The sequence below is a fragment of the Cynoglossus semilaevis genome, chromosome 12 (genome assembly GCF_000523025.1).
Source record: "Cynoglossus semilaevis isolate Cse_v1.0 chromosome 12, Cse_v1.0, whole genome shotgun sequence".
NCBI classification, from domain to species: domain Eukaryota; kingdom Metazoa; phylum Chordata; class Actinopteri; order Pleuronectiformes; family Cynoglossidae; genus Cynoglossus; species Cynoglossus semilaevis.
The window spans coordinates 6,733,969-6,754,161 of NC_024318.1; the positions used below are offsets into that span (position 1 = coordinate 6,733,969).

The window sequence follows — 20,193 nt, forward strand, 5'->3', positions numbered from 1 at the left end:
CAGGATGATGTATTATGAGAGCGGCTCTGTCTCCAGCCATGCACGTTCTCTCTGGAGGCTGGAGATCCTCTACGTTGCGTAAGAATATGCATGGGCAAAAATGTCTGAAGGTGTTGAAAATTGGAGACCAAGAAGCTGCAAGAAAATTTAAAAATTAACTTTAAGATGTAGGCCTCCGTGTTTGTAAAAAAAAAACTAAATTCAAATGGTCAAAGGTCAAACCAAACCTGGGTCAAATATATATCTTTTTTCTTTTTACTGAATCCATGTTTTTTTTTTATTTCAATGTATTTCTGAGTTCCAACAAAACTCTCACTGCCCGTTGTGTTCCCTCAGTTGGAGTGGCAGACACACCCGCTGGGGTCAGCCTTTCAGACTGTGCCACGTGACGACTGGACGGTACCTGGGTCTGACAGAGGAGCGAGGCCTGCACCTGGTGAATCGAGACAGAGCCGACGTCAACACGACCTCCTTCTGTTTCCGCTCCTCCAAGGTCCGATCCTGACAACTCTAATCGTGGGACTTTCAGCAGAGCAGGTTGGTGATGATGTAGATGTTTGTCTGCAGGAGAAGCTGGAGTCCAGCACCAAACCCAGTGCTGATGGTATGGGTGTCCCGGAGATCAAATATGGAGATTCCAATTGTTTGGTTCAACATGTTGACTCTGGGCTTTGGCTCACCTACCAATCATCTAGCGCCGTGTCATCTCGTATGGGAGTAACTCAGAGGAAGGTAAATATAATTGAGATTCACGATGATAGTCAGAGTTTATGACAAAGCAAACATGGAGGTCATTTCTGTCCGCTGTCAAAGATAACGAAGGTCATGGCGAGTCATCCTCATTATCATCATGTGTTTGTAGGCCGTTCTGCACGGTGAGGGCCACATGGACGACGGGCTGACGCTGTCACGCTCTCAGACGGAAGAGTCCCACACGGCCAGACTCATTCGCAGCGCTGTTCTTCTCTTTACTCGTTTCATCAGGTAGTTAATACTTTCTACATACTCTCACATATTGACAAATACTGCATTTGTGGTGTAGTGTCGCGATTAACCATAAGGCTGATCCTGAGCAGTATTTATTAAAGGCTGTTAGGAAAAATACCCACAGCAGAGTAGTACCACGGACTTCAGCGTCACTGTAATCTCACCCGGTGGTCCAGGTTATCGTCGTACTTTCCAGGAATTTTATTGGTCAATTCTTTTTTTCAATAATTAGGGATGTCCGATACTACAGCAGAGTAGTACCACGGACTTCACTGTCACTGTAATCTCACCCGGTGGTCCGTACTTTCCAGGAATCTTATTGGTCATTTCGTTTTTTCAATAATATACCCGGTGCTTTCCAGGAATTTTATTGGTCATTTCGTTTTTTCAATAATTAGGGATGTCCGATATGCCGATATTGTCCAAACACTTAAATTCCGATTCCGATATCAACCGATACCAATAAAGTTTTGATTTGGTTAATTTTCTGTAGAAACCTGGAAGGTTTCTGCCATCCAGGAAGCCTGTCCATGGAGACGGTCAAGTGTAGTCTACAGGATCTAATAAAGTACTTCCAGCCTCAACTGGAAGGACTAGGACACGGAGCCAGACAGAACGTGACAGCAGCTGTGAGGAATCGCCAAAACATGTTCCAAGATGAGGTCAGACTTTGTTGAAGGTCAGTTATTGATTAAATGTAATGTATTTATGCCTGCAGTAACCAATCTTCGCCTCTAGGGTGTGGTGGTTTTGGTGCTGGATTGCATTGATCGTCTTCACCAATACAGCTTTGCGTCACATTTTGCTGAAACTGCTCAGAGTGAGTTGGGAGAAGAATGGGAGACGACAATCAGCAGTTTCTATCAGCTCCTGGGTGAGGCTGCTCTGCAGCACTTATTCATTTTTGAATCTTCCAACACTATTGATTTTCCTCTGACATCGATGACAAACGTTCCTCCGACAACGACTGGACCTTTATGCTGAATTTTGGCGAATGTGCAAAAAATGCTCTGTTGTCAATAATAATCATCTTTTCTCTCCTTCCGTTTTCTCCCACCTTCAGCTGCTCTGATCCGGGGAAATCGTGCAAACTGTGCACGTTTCTCAAGTTCCATAGATTGGCTGATTGGTAGACTTGACCAAGTGGAGGCCTCTACTGGTTAGTTTAGTCTCTACAAAGATGATAATATTAAAGTTTATATTTTTGACTTAACTATTTTAACTAAGCTAATTTGCTAATGATGAAAATGTTGTGAAGCAGGTTAGGGTGATAAAGGAAAAAGACCCAAATGTTAGTATTGAAGTTGAGGCAGGAAAACAAATTTTTCCTATTATTTCTGAAATCTAAAAAACAAAACAGTTTAAAGATTAAGTTACAGAGACAGGGACGGAATAGTCTGGACAGTCTGCACGTATTTAAAACACATCGTATTATTACACACACATGGCCGAAGTTCCAAGAAAGCTAAAATGAAACTCAACTCATTTATTTTGATAGACGTAGGAGGTTGATTTTTTTCCACTAACAAAGCCACTGAAAAAAGTGTTTTTTTGTTGAGTGGTGTTTTAGATGCTGGTCCTGTTGTGAGGAGGTCTCAGCAGAGACTGAAGGTGGGGGTAAAAATAACTGATCTCCAACAAAAATGAAAGTGGCAAAGGGTCATGGGGGGAGGAGTGGTGGGTGAGCTGGTGGGCGGCAGGGGAACAAAAGGCATACGGTAGAAAAGTAAAGGCTACAGACAGAGTCAGGAGGCTGAGGTGAAACAGAGAGAAAAAATACTACAAAAACATGAGGAAAGCTAAAATAAAGAAAAGTCCCGTTGTCTGTTGTCTTTTATAGGAGCTTTGGAGGTTCTTCACTGTGTACTGGTGGAAAGTCCTGAAGTTCTCAACGTAGTCAAAGAAGAACACATCAACGCCATCGTCTCTTTTCTAGAACAACACGGCCGTAGCCCTAAGGTGAAGGACAGACATTTGTTTCAGTGAACAAATGTTAAAAGTGATAAAAAAGAATCATAATAATAAACCAGTTCTGTGACTTGTTTATTGAGCTGTCACTGTATGAGGCTGACTTTCCAGGTTCTGGAGGTGCTGCGATCTCTGTGTGTGTGCGCCGACGTGGCGGTGCGGTCCAATCAGAACCACATCTGTGACAGCCTGCTGCCAGACAGAGACCTGCTGCTCCAAACACGTCTGGTTAATCAGGTCACCAGGTACATTTGGGACGTTTTCTAAAATCAAAAACAATTTGTTTTTCTTAACACTAAAAAAAACCACAGATGACCCAGGGTTTGTGATGCACTTTTTAACCCTGTGGAGCAGTGGTTCTCAATCTGTGGTACGGGTTCCGCTGATGATACTTGTACTCCTTCTATTGGTTGGATGGGAGAGGTCTGTTTTTTTTTCTTTTTTACACTTTGTTAGCATCTATTGAATCTATAATCTATCTATAAAAAATATATAAAATATATTAAAAATATAAAAACTCAGAATATTCAGATGTGGTAAACGGTGTTAAAAAAAAAAAAAATCTCTCCGTGATCCCTGAAAGAAAAAAGAACATTACAGCCACCACCTCAGGCTGTGGCCCACAGATGAACACCCCTGTATCCAGATTTTTACACAGCTGACTCCTCTTCCTCATCATTCTTATTTTCGCCCTCTTTCTTTTTTATTTTGTCCCTTTCCTCTTTTTCTTCTTCATACACTTCCTTCTTCTCTGCTTCACGATGTTTCTCCTCCTCCTCCTGTTTCTCTTCTTTTTCTTTTCCCTTAACAGCATCCTGACCACCATCCTCCTCCTCTTCCTCCTTGTCCTCCTCCTCTACTTCTTCCTCCTCCTCCTCATCTTCTTCTTCCTCTTCTAGTCCTACATTTGCGTCCACCTCTTTGTTTTTATCTTCTTCCTTCTCTTCTTCTTTCTTAGTCACCTCATCTTCATTTACCTCCTCTTCTTCTTCTCCCTCCGTCCCCTCTTCCTCCTCCTCATCTTCTTCTTCCTCCTTCCCCTCTTCCTCCTCCAGTCCTACATTCGATTCCACCTCTTCCTTTTTATCTTCTTCCTTCGTCACCTCATCTTCATTTACTTCCTCTTCCTCCTCTTCCCCTCCTTCGTCTTCCTCTTCCTCATCTTCTTCTGTGTCATCCAGCTCCTCGTCTGTCACCTCCTCTTTATGATCCTCCTCCTCATCTATTTGGACCAGTCCTTTAGGAGTTTTCCAGGATTCCGTCCACTCCTCGTGGTCAGTGATGTCTTCATCGAGCGGTGAGGTGAGGAGAACCTTCTTGGTATGGAATCTGCTCTTCATGATGTCACTGTGATGACGATGGGACTTGACTGAAGTCTTGCACCACCTGTGGACATAGTGTGGAATTGAATGTGTGACTGACAGCTGACATATTTAAAAGGACCACTGTGAAGCCCCACCCACCTGATCTGCTGCCTGTATTTCCAGCAGGAGCTCCAGCTCGTACGACGCTCCTCGTCTTCTCCTGGAAGAGCAGCAGTGAGCAGCCAGGAGTCGCTCCATCCTGGCACGTAGAAGTCAACGATCTTCATTGTCATCATCAGTGCTCGAAGAGTGGTCCAGGTGGGTGGAGTTAGGCTCTCCTTGTCATTAGCGTCTTCTTCATCGTCATCGTCATCATCATCACCATAGTTATCATCATCATCATCATCATCATCATCATCATGTGGTGCACTTTTTAACCCTGTGGAGCAGTGGTTCTCAACCTGTGGTACGGGTTCCGCTGATGATACTTGTACTCCTTCTATTGGTTGGATGGGAGAGGTCTGTTTTTTTTTCTTTTTTACACTTTGTTAGCATCTATTGAATCTATAATCTATCTATAAAAAATATATAAAATATATTAAAAATATAAAAACTCTGAATGCAGCATCCATATTTAAAGTAAAAATCTGTACTATTGTGGCTCCTATTGTTCAGTTTTTAAACAGAAGCAGAATATTCAGATGTGGTAAACGGTGTTAAAAAAAAAAATCTGTGATCCCTGAAAGAAAAAAGCACATTACAGCCACCACCTCAGGCTGTGGCCCACAGATGAACACCCCTGTATCCAGATTTTTACACAGCTGACTCCTCTTCCTCTCCTTGTGAGCAGGACTCTGTTGCAGATGAATGAACTCATTCCATCTCTGTTACATGACGTTTTCTTTCTTCAATCAAATCGAATTTCTTTGAATGTACTTTCCCTCGGAGAGTCACTGAATGACGCAGGTTTTTTCCATTATGCCCACTCCTCCTTTTGTTTACCTGAGTGCTGAGATCCGACTGCAGCGAAGGCCTTGGGGCTTTCGATGAGTTGCGCTGACAACTCTTGGTTCAAGATACACTCGAGCTTCCTCCGTTGTTCGGCACGTATTCTTTTCTCCGATGGACTCGACCTGATTGAAAAAAATGACTCTCCTCCTTCAGTGCTGTCTCTTAATTTGCTGAACAAATGTTCCATTTTCTGAATACGTCAACATCAGAGAATGGATATTGACGTCAGAGTCATCTTTTCAAATTAGTCTGGTTAAATAACCTGTTAGTCACCGTTGGTTTGTTCTTTTCTTTTTTTTCTTCTCTTTGTCTCATCATTTTGGCCTTCTGTCATTCTCCAACTTGTAAAGTGTAACAATTTTTCTTCCTTCCTTTTTTTTTTTAAACTCAATATTCTCTCCGTTCCGCAGCAGCTGTCTTCTTTCATCTCACTTTTCTCTACCAACAGCCTATTTTTTCCCTCTGGCTTTCTGCCTTATTTTGTTTCATATTCCTCACACCTGCGCGGTCCATTCCCCGACTCTCCCTTCCTTTTGGAAGAGCCATTTCTCATTCTATCACTTTTACTTGGTGTTCAACTAAATGTCTCATTAGAACATCTGCTCTCATTCGTCTCATCACTTTTCTCCCTGTTTTCCATCTTCTTCCCTTTTTACCCACCACATTCTTCCAATTCTCCCTGCCGGTCCCTGTCACTGTTCTGCTGTCTTCATCCATTACAGTCCAGTCTGATCCTAACCAGGTTCTACCTTCGCTCTCTGGACTTTTTACCCCCTCTCCTCATTCACTCTATTCCGTTTTCTTTGTCCGTGTTTTCAATGTCAGGAGCGCTTTGTTAAGGACGAGGTTGTTGTCGCTGCATGCATTGATTCTCCAGACACTGTGGGTCAGACCTCATTTGTAGCAGCGTCGCTGATTGTCTCCCTTTTTACTGGTGTTTTTTTTGTTTTGTTTTCTCATGCGTTGAATCATCAGTTTGTCTGGGTATTCAGTTTGAAGTGTGAGGGTTTTTATAAGGTCAAAAGGAAAACCTGTACCAGAGCCAGATACACTGTACATGTTTGAGTGTTCCTCTTATTTTTCTTTTATTTTACTTTTGCAGTTTTCAGAACTTTAATTTTTATTGCCAACCCCTGCTGGCTAATAATGGTATTAAAAAAACACATTCACTCCAAACCCTTTTGAGACCTTTTTTTCTTATTAAATTAAGTCCTGACCTCAGATCATTAAACAAATCATTAATAAAATCTTATCTCCTCTTTTGTCACCTTAACAACCACAGCATGAGACCAAACATCCTTCTGGCAGTGGGAGAAGATTCCGCTCAGCCCCGCAGATGGTACTATGAGCTGGTGGTGGATCATGTTGACCCTTTTCTCACACCTGATCCCACTCACCTGCGTGTCGGCTGGGCTTGCAACGAGGGGTACCACCCCAGACCCAGTGGAGGAGACGGGTGGGGGGGCAACGGAGTGGGAGACGACCTGTGTTCTTATGGCTTTGACGGGCTTCACCTCTGGTCAGGTGAAGATGAAACACAAATAGTAGCGGCTTATGGTCCGGAAATAATGTACAGCCATTCCAATGAAAACAGTATCAGACGTATGTTTTGGTCACTGCTGGCCGTGTGTCCTCTCAGGCTGCGTTGGTCGCAGAGTCAACTCTCCCTGCCCTCACCTGCTGAAGAACGCCGACGTGGTCAGCTGCTGTCTTGACCTCACCGCTCCCTGCATCTCTTTCCGGGTCAACGGTCTACCTGTGCAGGGCATGTTGGAGAACTTCAGTGTCAGTGGCCCTCTTCACCCTGTGGTCAGCTTCTCTGCTGGAGTCAGGTCAGTACACATCACTGTCATCTGGCCTTCTTTTTGTATTTATTTTTTATGTTTTCGCCCTCACTAAATGTCTTGTCTCTGAACTCAAGGTTTCGGTTCCTGTTCGGGGGAAGACACGGAGAGTTCCGCTTCCTGCCGCCGCCTGGCTTTGCACCGTGCACTGAAGCTCTGCTGCCTAGAATGAAGCTGAAAGTGGAGCCGTGTCAGAAATACATTTTGGACCAGGAGCTCGTCGGCCCCTCCATGCCCGTCACTCCAGTGGTCTTCACTCCAGCACCAGTAGATATCAGCAAGGTGGGACTCAGACCATGGGTCAGCAGTTAGAAGGTTGCTGGTTGGATTCTTCTGGTTGGCATTTCTGTGTGTGAAATTGTATCTTCCGTAGACTCCTCTGCCACCTCAACTTGAGGACATACGGGAGAAAATGGCTGAGAACATCCATGAACTCTGGGCAATGGACAAGATAAATCAAGGCTGGACATATGGACCTGTAAGTGAACATCATTATCTACTATTTTTAAACTAAAATACAACTTTAAAACCTCCGGCTTCTAGAAACACTGGACAGTGAATCTGAATCTAAACAAAACCACTTTTCTCCGTCTCACAGATCAGAGACGAGAACAAACGACTGGATCCTTGTCTGGTGGAGTTCTTCAGTCTCCCAGAGCAGGAGAGGAACCAGAACCTTCAGGTGGCCCAGGACACCCTCAGGTGACATGTCTTCATTATTGACTAGAGAAATGATCCCACTAGAAGTCGAGTGAAAACAGATGTTGGTCTTTGTAGGAAGAAATTAAAAAGTTTTGTTCGGAGATAAACACAGATAAATCACTCATAGATAGAAAAACAGATGCATGATTATTTCTGTAAAATTTGAAGACGACTTCCAACGTGTAAATCACATCAAAAAATGTTTGCCTACAAATTTTAATTTTTCTCTTTTTATGCTAAATGAAGAACTCTTCTCGCCTTTGGATTCCAAATTGCTTTGACTGATGACAGAGCTGCAGAAAAAGTCAAATACACAAGACTCGGTAGCAGGTACTGTATGTACAGTCACACTGTAAATCCTACCAAATAACCCTAAAGAACTGAGGAAACCCTTTAAGTGAAAAGACTTTCAACTCTGTCTTGTTGCTGGTTGACCAACCTTCAAATATATTCTTATATTTTCGTTCTAAAATGCCACCTCTCTCGTGCTCTCAGGTTTGACCAAATATATTCTTATATTTTTTTCGTTCTAAAACGCCACCTCTCTCGTGCTCTCAGGTTTGAACTGCCCAGTGGCTACAGACCTGCCCCGGTTGACTTGAGTCATGTTGCTCTGAGTCCATCCCACGAGGACGTTGTTAACATGCTGGCAGAGAACGATCACAACGTCTGGGCCAGAGACAGAGTCAAACAGGGTTGGACTTATGGGCCGCAGCAGGTTTGTGACATCACTGATCAGACAGACGGTGATAAAAGTCATATTTATTATATTTTGATTGTTGGTAAATTCTGTTTACAATTTTGGATCAGGGTATGATCTCTCTGATCCAACGGATCAAACAACAAACTGTGACATGTGACGTATTTTCATCTATGAGCAGGATATTAAAGCTAAGAGGAGCCCGTTCCTGGTACCTTACAGCCTCCTTGAGGAGAGGAGCAGGAAACTGGGCCGAGAGAATGTGAGAGATGCGGTCTGTACCCTGCTGGTCTACGGTTACAGCCTGGAGCCCCTCAGCCCAGAATGGAGTACGTCACAGAGTCATTTGTTCATTGATACCAGACGTACGATAATAATCTCACTTCCTGTCGATAAATAGTTTCAAAAGTCTGATAAATCGTCTTTGTTCTCACCTCTTTGTTATACGGCTTTGATAACTTGTTCACTCAACAGGTTCTGGTTCCTGCTTAGAAATAATTAATAATGTTTAGTCGGAAAAATTACATTTAGGCTAAGATATGCAGATTTTATCTGATTTTTTTATTGGGATTCCCAACCGCTGGTCCGTGGCCCACTAATGTGCCATGGAAAATGATCCAATTTCACTCAAATGGTCTGAAAACTGGTATTTATCTAGTGGAAATAATTTGTCATTGTACATTAATGTGACACGTTGGTAGAACAATCAAACACTCTTCCAACAGGTGGCACCAGATGGCTGTAAAAAAAATATAAAAATAATATATTTTATTTTATTAAGATGTATATTTTAGATATTTTATTATATATATTTGGAATTCAAAGCACACAAATGTCTATATTTAAATGGGTTTGAATACAAAACAGTTCTTTATTTTTTTTACATCTTAGATTTTTTAATTTTTTTTTTTTTTTCCAGACACATCACACAGACGTCTTCAGTCTGTTGAGAAGTGCAGAGTGTTCCGACCAGATAAATCGTACGCTGTGATCCAGGGAAAGTGGTACTTTGAATTTGAAGTTCTGACAGCAGGGAGTATGAGAGTGGGCTGGGCCAGACCGGGCTGTGGTCCTGATAAAGAGCTGGGCTCAGATGATCAGGCGTTCACCTTTGATGGATCTGAGGTGAGCTTTTGGATGTTTACTTCTCTGACTGGAATATACTCACATGAGACTGAACAACAACAGTCCAGTCAAATTCACCACTGGCACAAAGTAACACATTCATTCTGCGTCGTCTGACGTGAACTTGGTTCTTGACCAGGAACAATGACCATAGAACCCGTAGTTAGTACGACTGACCACCATTAACCATGTTTCAAAATTGGCAAAATATTTTCACAGAAGTGTTTTTCCACAAAACAACTTCTTCCCTGCTGCAGGCTCAGTGGTGCCACCAGGGTGCAGAACCCCTGGGACGGACATGGCAGAAGGGTAATGTGGTCGGATGTTTGTTGGATATGGATGAACGAACCATGGTGGTCACGCTGAACGGAGAGGTGCTGTTTAATGACAGAGGATCTGAGCTGGTGGCCAAGGACTTCGAAGCCAAAGACGGTTGGAAATTGTTTTGGTTTACTCTATATGTGTGTGTATATATATATATATTTTTTTTAAGTGAGCATATCCACACTCTCTAGGCTTGCTGCCGGTGGTTAGCGTCGGTGTGAACCAGGTTGGCAGACTGAACCTGGGACGACACGCGGACTCTCTGCAGTTCTTCACCGTGTGTGGTCAGCAGGAGGGCTACAGACCGTTTGCTGCCAACATGGCCAGAGACCCGGCTCTGTGGATGAGCTGGAGACAGCCTCAGTTTGTCTCCATCCAACCAGATGATCCCAACTTTCAGGTTAATTTAAATGTAGAACGTGCGACGCTCTGGGGCCGTCGACAGTTAATGATGTTATTGAATATGTGAACTAAATTAAATTAATATACTGAGACTAATACGTGAGCAGAATTATGTGGATTCTATGTCCAATAATTCCACCGTTTGTCCACTTGATTAATACACAATAGATACACGTGGTTATTTACACACACTATGGGGAAATGTTTTTGTTTCACTGTATCATTTTGAGCTTTAAATACCTTAATATCTTGATACCATGATTAAAGGTTATTAATCATGGTATTAATTTGTCATGATGAATTATGATTAATCCACAGATACCCTGTGATTAATCAGGTAAAAAAAATTGAATTGTTTGACAGATACTGTCTTAACATCTGACAGCAATCGTCTAATGAAACGATGACGCTGGAATTTTGTTTCTATCTCGTTCAAGGTCACGAAAATGAATGCCCCCCCGGAGTCGTCTCCCAGACTCAGGGTCTCTGAGCGGGTGTTTGTCCAACATGGTGAAGGCAGTGGGATGACCTTCTACAGACTCAGCGTGGCGGTTGATTGCGCCCCTGTCCTCAGCAGTCCTGCAGCCAACGTGCTGCCATCGGTCGCCAACGCGCTGCCTCCAGGTTCACATACTGTTACATCATGTCATAACAAACACTGGGCTCGGGTCGGCAGCAGGGAACTGGACTGGACCAGGGTTGTTGTGTTTGTCATAAAACACACAGAGTAAATGACACTTTGACTTCTGCGGCGTGTACAAATTACAGAGCTAATAAAAGACTTCGTTCTGAACAAGATAATTTGTTAATGAGCTTTAATGGCTCATGTTTTCATTTATCCAGATTACTGGCATCGTGACCTTGAAGGGATGCTCGGCTGAAGCTCCCCGAAGCCTTGCTCTAGTTAATCCCCGTCCGTTGTTCTCCTCAGGAAGGAGAGATCAGGACGAAGTGGACTCTGACTTTGAAGTGCTGATGAAGACGGCTCACAGCTTTGGCGGCTCAAGAGACGAGCTTAACCGCAAGGATCACGGCCCAGACAAAACATCCAGACTAAAGCAGAGGTACCTCGAAAAAAAGACAGAAACAATTTAATTAAATGAAAAAAAAAGAATGCTGTTCATGCACTGATTCCTTTACAGCCAAATAACAATGCTTGTTCGACGATATAAAATATTTAACTCGAGGAATTATGATTGACTGTGTTTGTGTTTTTCAAGGTTTCTGTTGAAGAAGTCTAAACCAGGCCTCGTCAGCAGCAACTCATCAGCACGCCTCCTCGAAGACGTACTTGTTGACAGAGATAACAATCATCGACAAATACAGAACTCCAGAGTAAGACGCTCTGACTTGACCTCGAAGAGTAACCACAAACTTGTTAAGAAATGTACAAATTAACATCCAAATCATCCAGCTCTTGGTTTGTAAATGTGCAGTAATTACCTGTAACATTATTACATGTAGTACACAAATACCAAGTACTAACACGTCAGCACTTCTGTTCCCCTCAGTATTACTATTCCGTCAGGATTCTTCCAGGCCAGGAGCCGCTGAATGTGTGGGTCGGCTGGGTGACCTCTGACTTTCATGATGATGACATGACATTTGACACTGACTGTGTCAACACCGTGACTGTCACCCTGGGGGACGACAGTGGAAAAGTCCAGGAAAGGTCAGTACGTGTCACATCACACTCACACTGTTTCTGCAGAATTTTAAAATCAGTTTCCAACTAATTAAAACATTTTTTTCGCGTAGCATGAAGCGCTGCAGCTGCTACATGGTTTGTGCAGGAGAAGCCACGGGTTTGACCCAGAGTCGAAAAAGTGCCGGTTTAGAAATTGGCTGTTTGATTGACACGTCCATGGGGCTGCTCACGTTTACCTCCAGTGGAGTGGAGATGACCACCTACTACCAGGTGAGTCACACAGGAAAACGACTGACAATATAAAGTCATCCACTCATCATTAGGAAGATTGTGTCAAAATATTTTCCTGGAAACTTCTTTCTCTGGTTTATTACTGCAGACCAACTGATAAAAAATGTATGGCTTTGCTCTGAGCAAAATTCAACACTGATTTCACCGAAGTAGTGTTTTTTATTTTAATTTAAAAAAAGTACTTCTTGTGAACAAAGTCTAATAAAATTAGTTTTGTAAACACGTAACAAAAATAATGTTTTTTTTAGGTGATTTGTTGGTGTTAGCGGTTTGTGGTGTATTTGACAAAAATTTCAGACTCTAATTTCTCTGGTGGTAAAACAAAAACAAACTTTAAAATTTCAGACTCTCTGGTGGTAAAACAAAAACAAACTTTGGTTCCATCAACTCTGGAACCGATTTTAAAAGAGACTTAATTCTTTTAATTCTTTTGAAATGACAAATAAAATTGTTAAAATCTGTGTAAATGTAGAACAGAATCAGTCCCAGTTCATGACGATGACGCCTTGACTCAGTAGTTAATTCAAGGCCTATTTAATGAATAAAGAGGCCGGAACCACACAGGGGTGAGTACTGTGTACTGTTGGCGTATTTTTATTGACTCCTCAGGAGGTTTGTTTTTGTGCATCTTTTATTTTTATTTCCGCTCTGAACGTTCCTCCCGGTGCCGTCAGAACCTCTCTGGACAAGTCCGAACTCGCCTGGACTCATCATTTTTGTAGGAAAGGGAAGATTACAAATCCTCTTCCTGTGGGATGCTGCACCTGCTGCCTCCCCCCTTTCCTCCCCCTCTCCACTTCACTCCCACCACCTTGGCCTGAAACCATCTGCCTTTGTTTCCAGCCAGAGCCGACTGGTCTCTACTAAAACCCCGAGTTGTTCCAAGGGTCAGGGAAGCTGCATCAGCTGCACGTCCACCAACACGCCAACTTCACCTCACCTTGGCCAGAAGTCCGGCTTTTTCCCTGACACTGGTGGCCCTTCTGTGAAACAGGAACACACCAGATGTTGGGTTTACTTTGGCACCGAGGCTCAGGATGCCAGACTTACGATTAGTTTTTCTTTTTGTCCTTTCTAAAAGAAAAAAAGTCAATTTCTATTTTGGCAGTAAAGTGAGTCTTTTTTAATCAAGCGTGGTGTAAGAAATTATTATTATTTTTATTTTTAAAAGCATTTCTGCAAAGCCAAAAAGAAACACCAGTCTGACAGTAGACGAGGCGTACTAATTATTATTATTTTTATTTTTGAATGCAAAAAGAAGCACCAGTCTGACAGTAGACGAGGCGTACCTAATAAACTGGCTCCTGAGTGTGCGTACACACCGCAAGGCCCATTTTTTATGACAGTAATTAAAAATGATATTGCAGTTATATTAAGATACAATGAGGAAACCCCATAGTAACATAATTGCTCTTCTCCGCTCGGGGAAACAGCTTAAATTCTTGCGGCTAATATTGTTTTAATTTAGAAATTACATGTAATCTGATATCATTTCGCTCTCGATCAGGTGGAGGCCAACACTAAACTGTTCCCTGCTGTGTTTGTGAAGCCTACGACCAGCAGCATGTTCCAGTTTGAACTGGGAAGTATGAAGGTGAGTTTAAATCTTCAGTCATTTCTTATCGTTTCCACTGTTGTGTCGTGACTTGTTTCTCTTCCTTTTCTCCCAGAACGTGACTCCACTGTCAGGTCTGCTTCGCAGTCAAAGCACAAACACCTCTCCTCAGTGTCCTCCCAGGGTTCAGGTCCAACAGCTGAGCCCGGTCACATGGACTAGAGTACCAGACCAGGCGTTACCGGTGTTGGTGGAGCGACCAGATGAGCACTGTGGCTGGGCCGTGGAGTGTTCTGAGCCTCGGCAGGTCCTGAACCTACACATACCTGATGAAAACAGGTGAACAAAAACTATAATGATTTGTTTTGATGCTGCCGACGTGTCTTTTTGTTGCACTGTGATGTGTTAATAACTGTCTTTAAGTTTTCAAAATCTCAACCCGCTTTCCTCAGCAGTTTCATTATTTTTTGTTGACCAAGTTTTTTTTCTTCTTTCCATCTGTAGGAGTGTTGACATTTTGGAGTTGTCTGAACTCGATGAACTCCTGACCTTTCACCACCACACCCTCCTCCTCTACGCCTCCTTGTGCACCCTGGGGAACACCAGAGTGTGCCACGCCCTCTGCAGCCACGTAGACCAGTCCCAGATCCTTCATGCGGTTCAGAATCCTAACCTGCCCGGTCCACTGCGCTCTGGTTTTTACCAGCTCCTCACTGAGGTGAGTGTCCTGTTCTTTTTTTTACATGACCCATATGAATCAGACCAATACAGCCTGGAGTAATCCTGTGTTTTGCAGATTTACCTGAGTGGTCACACCACAGCCTGTCTCACCATGAACCAGGAATACATCGTACCCATGACCGAACAAACCAGACGAGTCGCCCTTCGTCCCAGCCCTGCTGACGCTGGTCGAACTCCTGCCACCATTCCCAGCACACGTCTGAAACCACAGATGCATTTTTCAACTCCTTGTTTTGTGAGAGCGGAAGAAGATGGTGAAAAAACGCTCTGCGGTCCAGATATTACCGACAGCCCAGAAATGTCTCTGGACATCCTGAAGAGTCTGACCGTGGAGATGCTGACGGAAGCAGTGTGGGCCGTGGGTCAGGATGTGAGGGATCCTGTAGGAGGCAGCGTTGAGCTTCTGCTTGTTCCACTTATAAGACTTTTCCACGACCTCCTTGTGATGGGGGTGTTGGAGGACCAGGATCTGGGAACAGTTCTGTGTCTCATTGAGCCTCAGGTCTTCTCTGTCGATGGTGAACCGTCTGAGGAAGACGGAAACGATGTTTCTGCTAAAGGTCTTCTTCACATGAAGCTTCCAGAGGCGGTCAAACTCGAGGTGATCAAAAAAGATATGATGGCATAAATAATTAATTTAAGAAATAATTTTAAACATCTGTTTTTTTTTTTTGTCTCTGCAGCTCTGCCGTCTGCTGTCGTACCTGTGTGACAGTCAGCTGGGTCACAGGGTCGAGGCCGTGGTCGCCTTTTCCGACTCCTTCGTGGGGCAGCTACAGGAGAACCAACGCTTACGCTACCACCAGGTCATGCGGGCTTTTAACATGTCTGCTGCCCTAACTGCACGGAAAACCAAGGAGTTCCGCTCCCCCCCTCAGGAGCAGGTTCAGTGAAACGACAGCAGAGCAGCAGTGTTTTTCAGGACGAGGTGTTTAATCTGTGTCATTTTTGACATTTGTCTCCAGATCAACATGATGCTGAGCTTCAGAGATGAGGAGCAGCAGGAGGACGGGTGTCCCTGTCCCGCGGACGTCCGACAGCTCCTGCTGGACTTTCACCGCAGCCTGAGCGCACACTGTGGTCAGAACACTGAACGTGCTACTGTCACTTTGTGTTCAATTTTCAACCTTTGAATAATTTAGTAACAATTTCAAATGGTTTGGTTCTTCCTTTACCACACAATACTCAGGTTATTTGCACAGTTGTTAGTGTGGTCTGTGTGCTAACATGCTAACGTCTCTAAGACATCAAGAAAAGCTTTGACAGGGTTTGTCAAACATTGAGCTGTGTTGTCTTTTATTTGACCATTTTTTTAAACATTATTTTTTAAACCATACTTATGTACAATACTTATGAAAATTCTGATTCTGTGTCACAATCAGACACAAATCAGACAAATCAGCATCAACAGATGATCAGCAGGAGCTGCATGTCAAGAACAACCAGCTCTGAATTTAATTTCTCACTTTGTTATCAATGTTTTTGTATCTGACATGCACGCAGATTTCCCCTGTTTAGTTTAAATATTCAGTTTCTTCATTTTGTACCTTGTTTTTTTTTAAACCCTCAGCAGCCTAGACTTCCATTCAAAGTAGTTTTTCTCCATTATTCATGTCAGTTTAACCAAAGATATCTTACCCATCTGAAGAAGATTGTGAATTAATTATGAAGGAAATTGAACATGTTAAAGGGAGAAGTATCATGATTTGTGGTGAGGGAATCACATCCTAATTTTGTTGTGGTGCAGGAGCTGAATTACACAGTGACTCAGAGGGTGAAGAGGAAGCTGAGATGTCTGTAAAAGATTGGCTGCTCAGTCTGGTGGTGAGAGGCTCCGAAGCGGCAAAGTCTTCAGCAGAAGTCGAGGAGCGGAAACTGCAGAGAGACAGTGAGAGTTTTTGTGTGGTGGAGAATAACAAAGAAAAAAAAGGTTCTTTGTTTCACATTTTTGTGCAGCTCATCTCCAAAATTAATAACATTTTCACATTCAGGATCCCCAGGTGAAGCAGCCACGGTTGTCAGATTTGCAATTAGTCTAGGAGTGGGATCGCACTTTTACAAAACTCTGTTGCCTCCTTCCGTCAGTGATATAAATATATAATGGTGGAGCTTCGTTCGTCAGATCATCTACATTGAGTGGAAACCGATGGCACAGATTGTTCCAGATTAATGAGCTTTGATGAAACAGGCGTTAAGAAGTGCAGTATCAATCCAATGGAAAATGCAAGAATCGCATCAACATTTGACGTTTAACTCAAGACAGTGAACAAAAGATCAATTATATCAAGAGATAAAGACCTGGTTAAGGCAGGATTATCAGAGGAATTAACAACTGAGCTGCAGTTAAGACTAAGCTTCAGATTTTTAAATGACACTATATGCAGATGACTACCTTTGTGCAGGTGGATGTAGTTGATGATGAAACATAAAATTAATTGAAAAAGAAACAACTGTGCCAATCATAGTTAAGAATTTAGATTTAAGTCGTTTCCTGGTAAAATACTACTAATAAAATACTACTGAAGTACTCTGTATACTGATAGTGAATTTTACTGATATGATGGTTTCTCACCTGCTGCTCTTCTTCAGAACCCCTCCAGAAGCTCGTCTCTGAGACCATGGCACGGTGGACTAAAGACAGTGACATGGAAGACCCTGAACTGGTCAGAGCTGTCTTCTCACTGCTGCACCGCCAGTACCAGGGTCTTAGTGGTCAAATGTCAGGGCCTCTGACCAGAGCCTACACCATCAGCCAGGCCTCCGTGGACGACACCACGGCTCTTCTCTCGTCTCTGGCCCAGATCCGCTCCCTGCTCAGTGTCCGCATGGGGAAAGAAGAGGAGAAGCTGATGATCAGAAGACTTGGGTAATGTCAGGATTAGCATTTGATCACCGCGGCGTGACTGTCAGCACATCTTCATGATGGCGATGTTCCGTAACCAGAACCATGGATTAATTTCTTGCGCATGAACTTCATTCTAAGCTCTTTGGTGTGGAAACGATTCTCACAGTTGTTTTGTATTATTGTGCACAGAGACATCATGAATAATAAAGTTTTCTATCAACACCCGGATCTAATGAGAGCGCTGGGGATGCATGAGACGGTGATGGAGGTGATGGTTAATGTTCTCGGGGAAGGAGAGTCAAAGGTGAGAGCATGGTTAAAAAAAATGGAGAAATGTTTGTAACTTGAACCATTTTGCTTCGCCAATTTGGATGAAATAGAAATTCAGCATTTAATTTAGAAACATATTTCAATGTTTACTTATCAGGCTGTCATCTGGAGTGCAGGCAGGCCAATCAAAAACAAGTTCTCCATGTCCAGAGAGCCACAGATAGGCAGGCCAATCAAAAAGTTCTCCATGTCCAGAGAGCCACAGATTTGTAATTTCTACAGAAACACCCATGGAGTTTGTGTAAAAACGATCTTTAAAACAAAACAAAACAAAAAAAAAATAGTTTGGTCAGATCCACCTTAGTTTTGTTAATCAAGTCTAAATCATGTTTTTTTAAGTGCTTAAAATATTTTTTTTAATTTTAGGAGATAGTCTTCCCCAAGATGGTGGCGAGCTGCTGTCGGTTCCTTTGCTATTTTTGTCGCATCAGTCGTCACAACCAGGGGGCGCTGTTCGAGCATCTGAGCTACCTGCTGGAGAACAGCAGTGTTGGACTGGGTAACCCACTGCTTATGTGTACAGTGTATTTGTAAACAAATAACATTATAAATATTTTTTAGATCTTTGATAAGATAACAGATGTTGTTACGATTTTATTTTGCTAAAAAGAAGATGAGACTGAGAGTTGGTTGGACATTTAGTTAAAGACTCCATCATCTTAACATTTATATTTCATTTCTTTTCCACTCCCGTCCTTCAGCGTCACCGTCCATGCGTGGAGCCACTCCTCTGGACGTGGCTGCGGCCTCTGTAATGGACAATAACGAACTGGCCTTAGCACTGAAGGAACCAGACCTGGAGAAGGTGAACCTCCACTCTGCACCACCCTCTTCACTCCATCCTACAACTAACGTCATCATCCACAGGCTGTTGCTGCGGAGATTTACCCTGTGTGGGAGTCACACTGGGGCAAAAAAAACCCACAATTTTCTGGATCAGATTTTCAGGGAGACAAACACAGTAGTACTCCATTAATGTAGTTCTAAGTCATGTCATGTCATCTAAGGTGGTGCACTACCTGGCCGGCTGTGGTCTCCAGAGTTGTCCACTGCTGCTGGAGAAAGGCTACCCTGACATTGGATGGAACCCCGTGGAGGGAGAGCGATACCTGAACTTTCTGCGTTTCGCTGTTTTCTGCAATGGTAACGTCAGTCACTGCATCTCTGCGTGAGAATTTGTACAGTATATGATGAGGTACAAAGAATACACAGCAGTTCTTTGTAAAAAAAAATACTCTCTATATATTTATATTCTTATAAAAACATGATGGCTGAATGGATTTTATGAAGACCTCCCTTGAAGGCTGAATGCCGTCCCTGACTACTACTACTACTACTACTACTGCGACTCACACAAGTTTCTTCCAGGTGAGAGTGTGGAAGAGAACGCCTACGTGGTGTTGAGACTGCTGATCCGTCGGCCCGAGTGTTTCGGTCCTGCGCTGCGAGGTGACGGAGGTCATGGCCTCCTGGCAGCCATGGAGGAGGCCATCAACATCTCTGAGGACCTGACCATGGACGGACCCTGTCCAAAAACCCAGAGCAGCAGAACACAGTCAGTCGATGTGTGCAGAGGAGGAATTTAGGATCAGGATTCTCTGAGATAATATATGGATTAGATTAAAGTTCAAGATTTGAAGGATTCAACACGGATTAGATTAGATTAGAAAATGAGAATAAAGTTCAAGATTTGAAGGATTCAACATGGACGCTCTGTTTTCCTCCCTCTTTATTGCAGTGATACTGATCATTTTTTACGAGTGAATCTGAGCAACTGAACAATTTTTATTTATGATGCTTTGGTGTCCTCATCATCAACCTTTTGTGATTGTGATTATCTCCTGTAACAGGGCTGCTGCTCAGGAGCGTGATGATGAGGATGTGGTTCACATGGGTCACGCCATTATGAGCTTCTATTCAGCCCTGATTGACCTGTTGGGTCGATGTGCTCCGGAGATGCACGTGAGTTTTTCTTCTTTTTAGTTGTGTTCCTTATCAACTGATTTGCTAAACAACAAAGACTGTAGAGACAATAGACATCGACTTGGCTGAAGGTGACTAACAGAAGGATGTACATCAAGACAAAGGTCAATATTTAGTTGTTGGTGGTGAGATTGTTAATAATTCAGCTGCACCAAAGTCAAATCCCAGTTTATTTTAATCATGCTTCATTGCAGAAATGAAATGAAATTTTAATTTGAAGAATTTAACCCTGCAAGTCTTAGACTGAAACATTTCTCGAGGCAGCTCGTGATTGCCAACAACGGTGCCTGATTAAAATAGGCCATTTAAGTGGAGTTGATTGATTTTTTTTTTTTTTTCCTTTGGCAGCGGGTGTAAGTGCAATTGCTAAACATGACATTTTCTTTGTGCTGCCTCTATTTAGACACCAAAACAGTTCAATGTTACTGACATG

At 43.0% G+C, this 20,193-nt stretch overlaps 1 protein-coding gene across 1 annotated transcript in view; it reads left to right on the forward strand.

The window, feature by feature from the left end:
* Window positions 1-20,193, forward strand: part of LOC103387261 (ryanodine receptor 2) — a 57,369-nt gene that overhangs the window by 4,972 nt on the left and 32,204 nt on the right. The window contains exons 9-47 of the mRNA XM_025060946.1: window positions 4-78; window positions 337-493; window positions 568-732; window positions 863-984; window positions 1,481-1,649; window positions 1,726-1,861; window positions 2,051-2,146; window positions 2,828-2,946; window positions 3,067-3,200; window positions 6,553-6,794; window positions 6,910-7,102; window positions 7,192-7,396; window positions 7,488-7,592; window positions 7,713-7,816; window positions 8,063-8,146; window positions 8,375-8,534; window positions 8,698-8,845; window positions 9,436-9,641; window positions 9,899-10,073; window positions 10,157-10,365; window positions 10,805-10,991; window positions 11,299-11,431; window positions 11,588-11,702; window positions 11,879-12,039; window positions 12,126-12,285; window positions 13,814-13,900; window positions 13,977-14,200; window positions 14,366-14,579; window positions 14,658-15,203; window positions 15,286-15,486; window positions 15,568-15,682; window positions 16,350-16,490; window positions 17,192-17,468; window positions 17,637-17,751; window positions 18,144-18,276; window positions 18,479-18,582; window positions 18,785-18,920; window positions 19,146-19,332; window positions 19,628-19,739. Of these exons, the coding sequence (XP_024916714.1) occupies window positions 4-78; window positions 337-493; window positions 568-732; window positions 863-984; window positions 1,481-1,649; window positions 1,726-1,861; window positions 2,051-2,146; window positions 2,828-2,946; window positions 3,067-3,200; window positions 6,553-6,794; window positions 6,910-7,102; window positions 7,192-7,396; window positions 7,488-7,592; window positions 7,713-7,816; window positions 8,063-8,146; window positions 8,375-8,534; window positions 8,698-8,845; window positions 9,436-9,641; window positions 9,899-10,073; window positions 10,157-10,365; window positions 10,805-10,991; window positions 11,299-11,431; window positions 11,588-11,702; window positions 11,879-12,039; window positions 12,126-12,285; window positions 13,814-13,900; window positions 13,977-14,200; window positions 14,366-14,579; window positions 14,658-15,203; window positions 15,286-15,486; window positions 15,568-15,682; window positions 16,350-16,490; window positions 17,192-17,468; window positions 17,637-17,751; window positions 18,144-18,276; window positions 18,479-18,582; window positions 18,785-18,920; window positions 19,146-19,332; window positions 19,628-19,739 (6,352 nt within the window). The remainder of the gene's footprint in view (window positions 1-3; window positions 79-336; window positions 494-567; window positions 733-862; window positions 985-1,480; window positions 1,650-1,725; window positions 1,862-2,050; window positions 2,147-2,827; window positions 2,947-3,066; window positions 3,201-6,552; window positions 6,795-6,909; window positions 7,103-7,191; window positions 7,397-7,487; window positions 7,593-7,712; window positions 7,817-8,062; window positions 8,147-8,374; window positions 8,535-8,697; window positions 8,846-9,435; window positions 9,642-9,898; window positions 10,074-10,156; window positions 10,366-10,804; window positions 10,992-11,298; window positions 11,432-11,587; window positions 11,703-11,878; window positions 12,040-12,125; window positions 12,286-13,813; window positions 13,901-13,976; window positions 14,201-14,365; window positions 14,580-14,657; window positions 15,204-15,285; window positions 15,487-15,567; window positions 15,683-16,349; window positions 16,491-17,191; window positions 17,469-17,636; window positions 17,752-18,143; window positions 18,277-18,478; window positions 18,583-18,784; window positions 18,921-19,145; window positions 19,333-19,627; window positions 19,740-20,193) is intronic.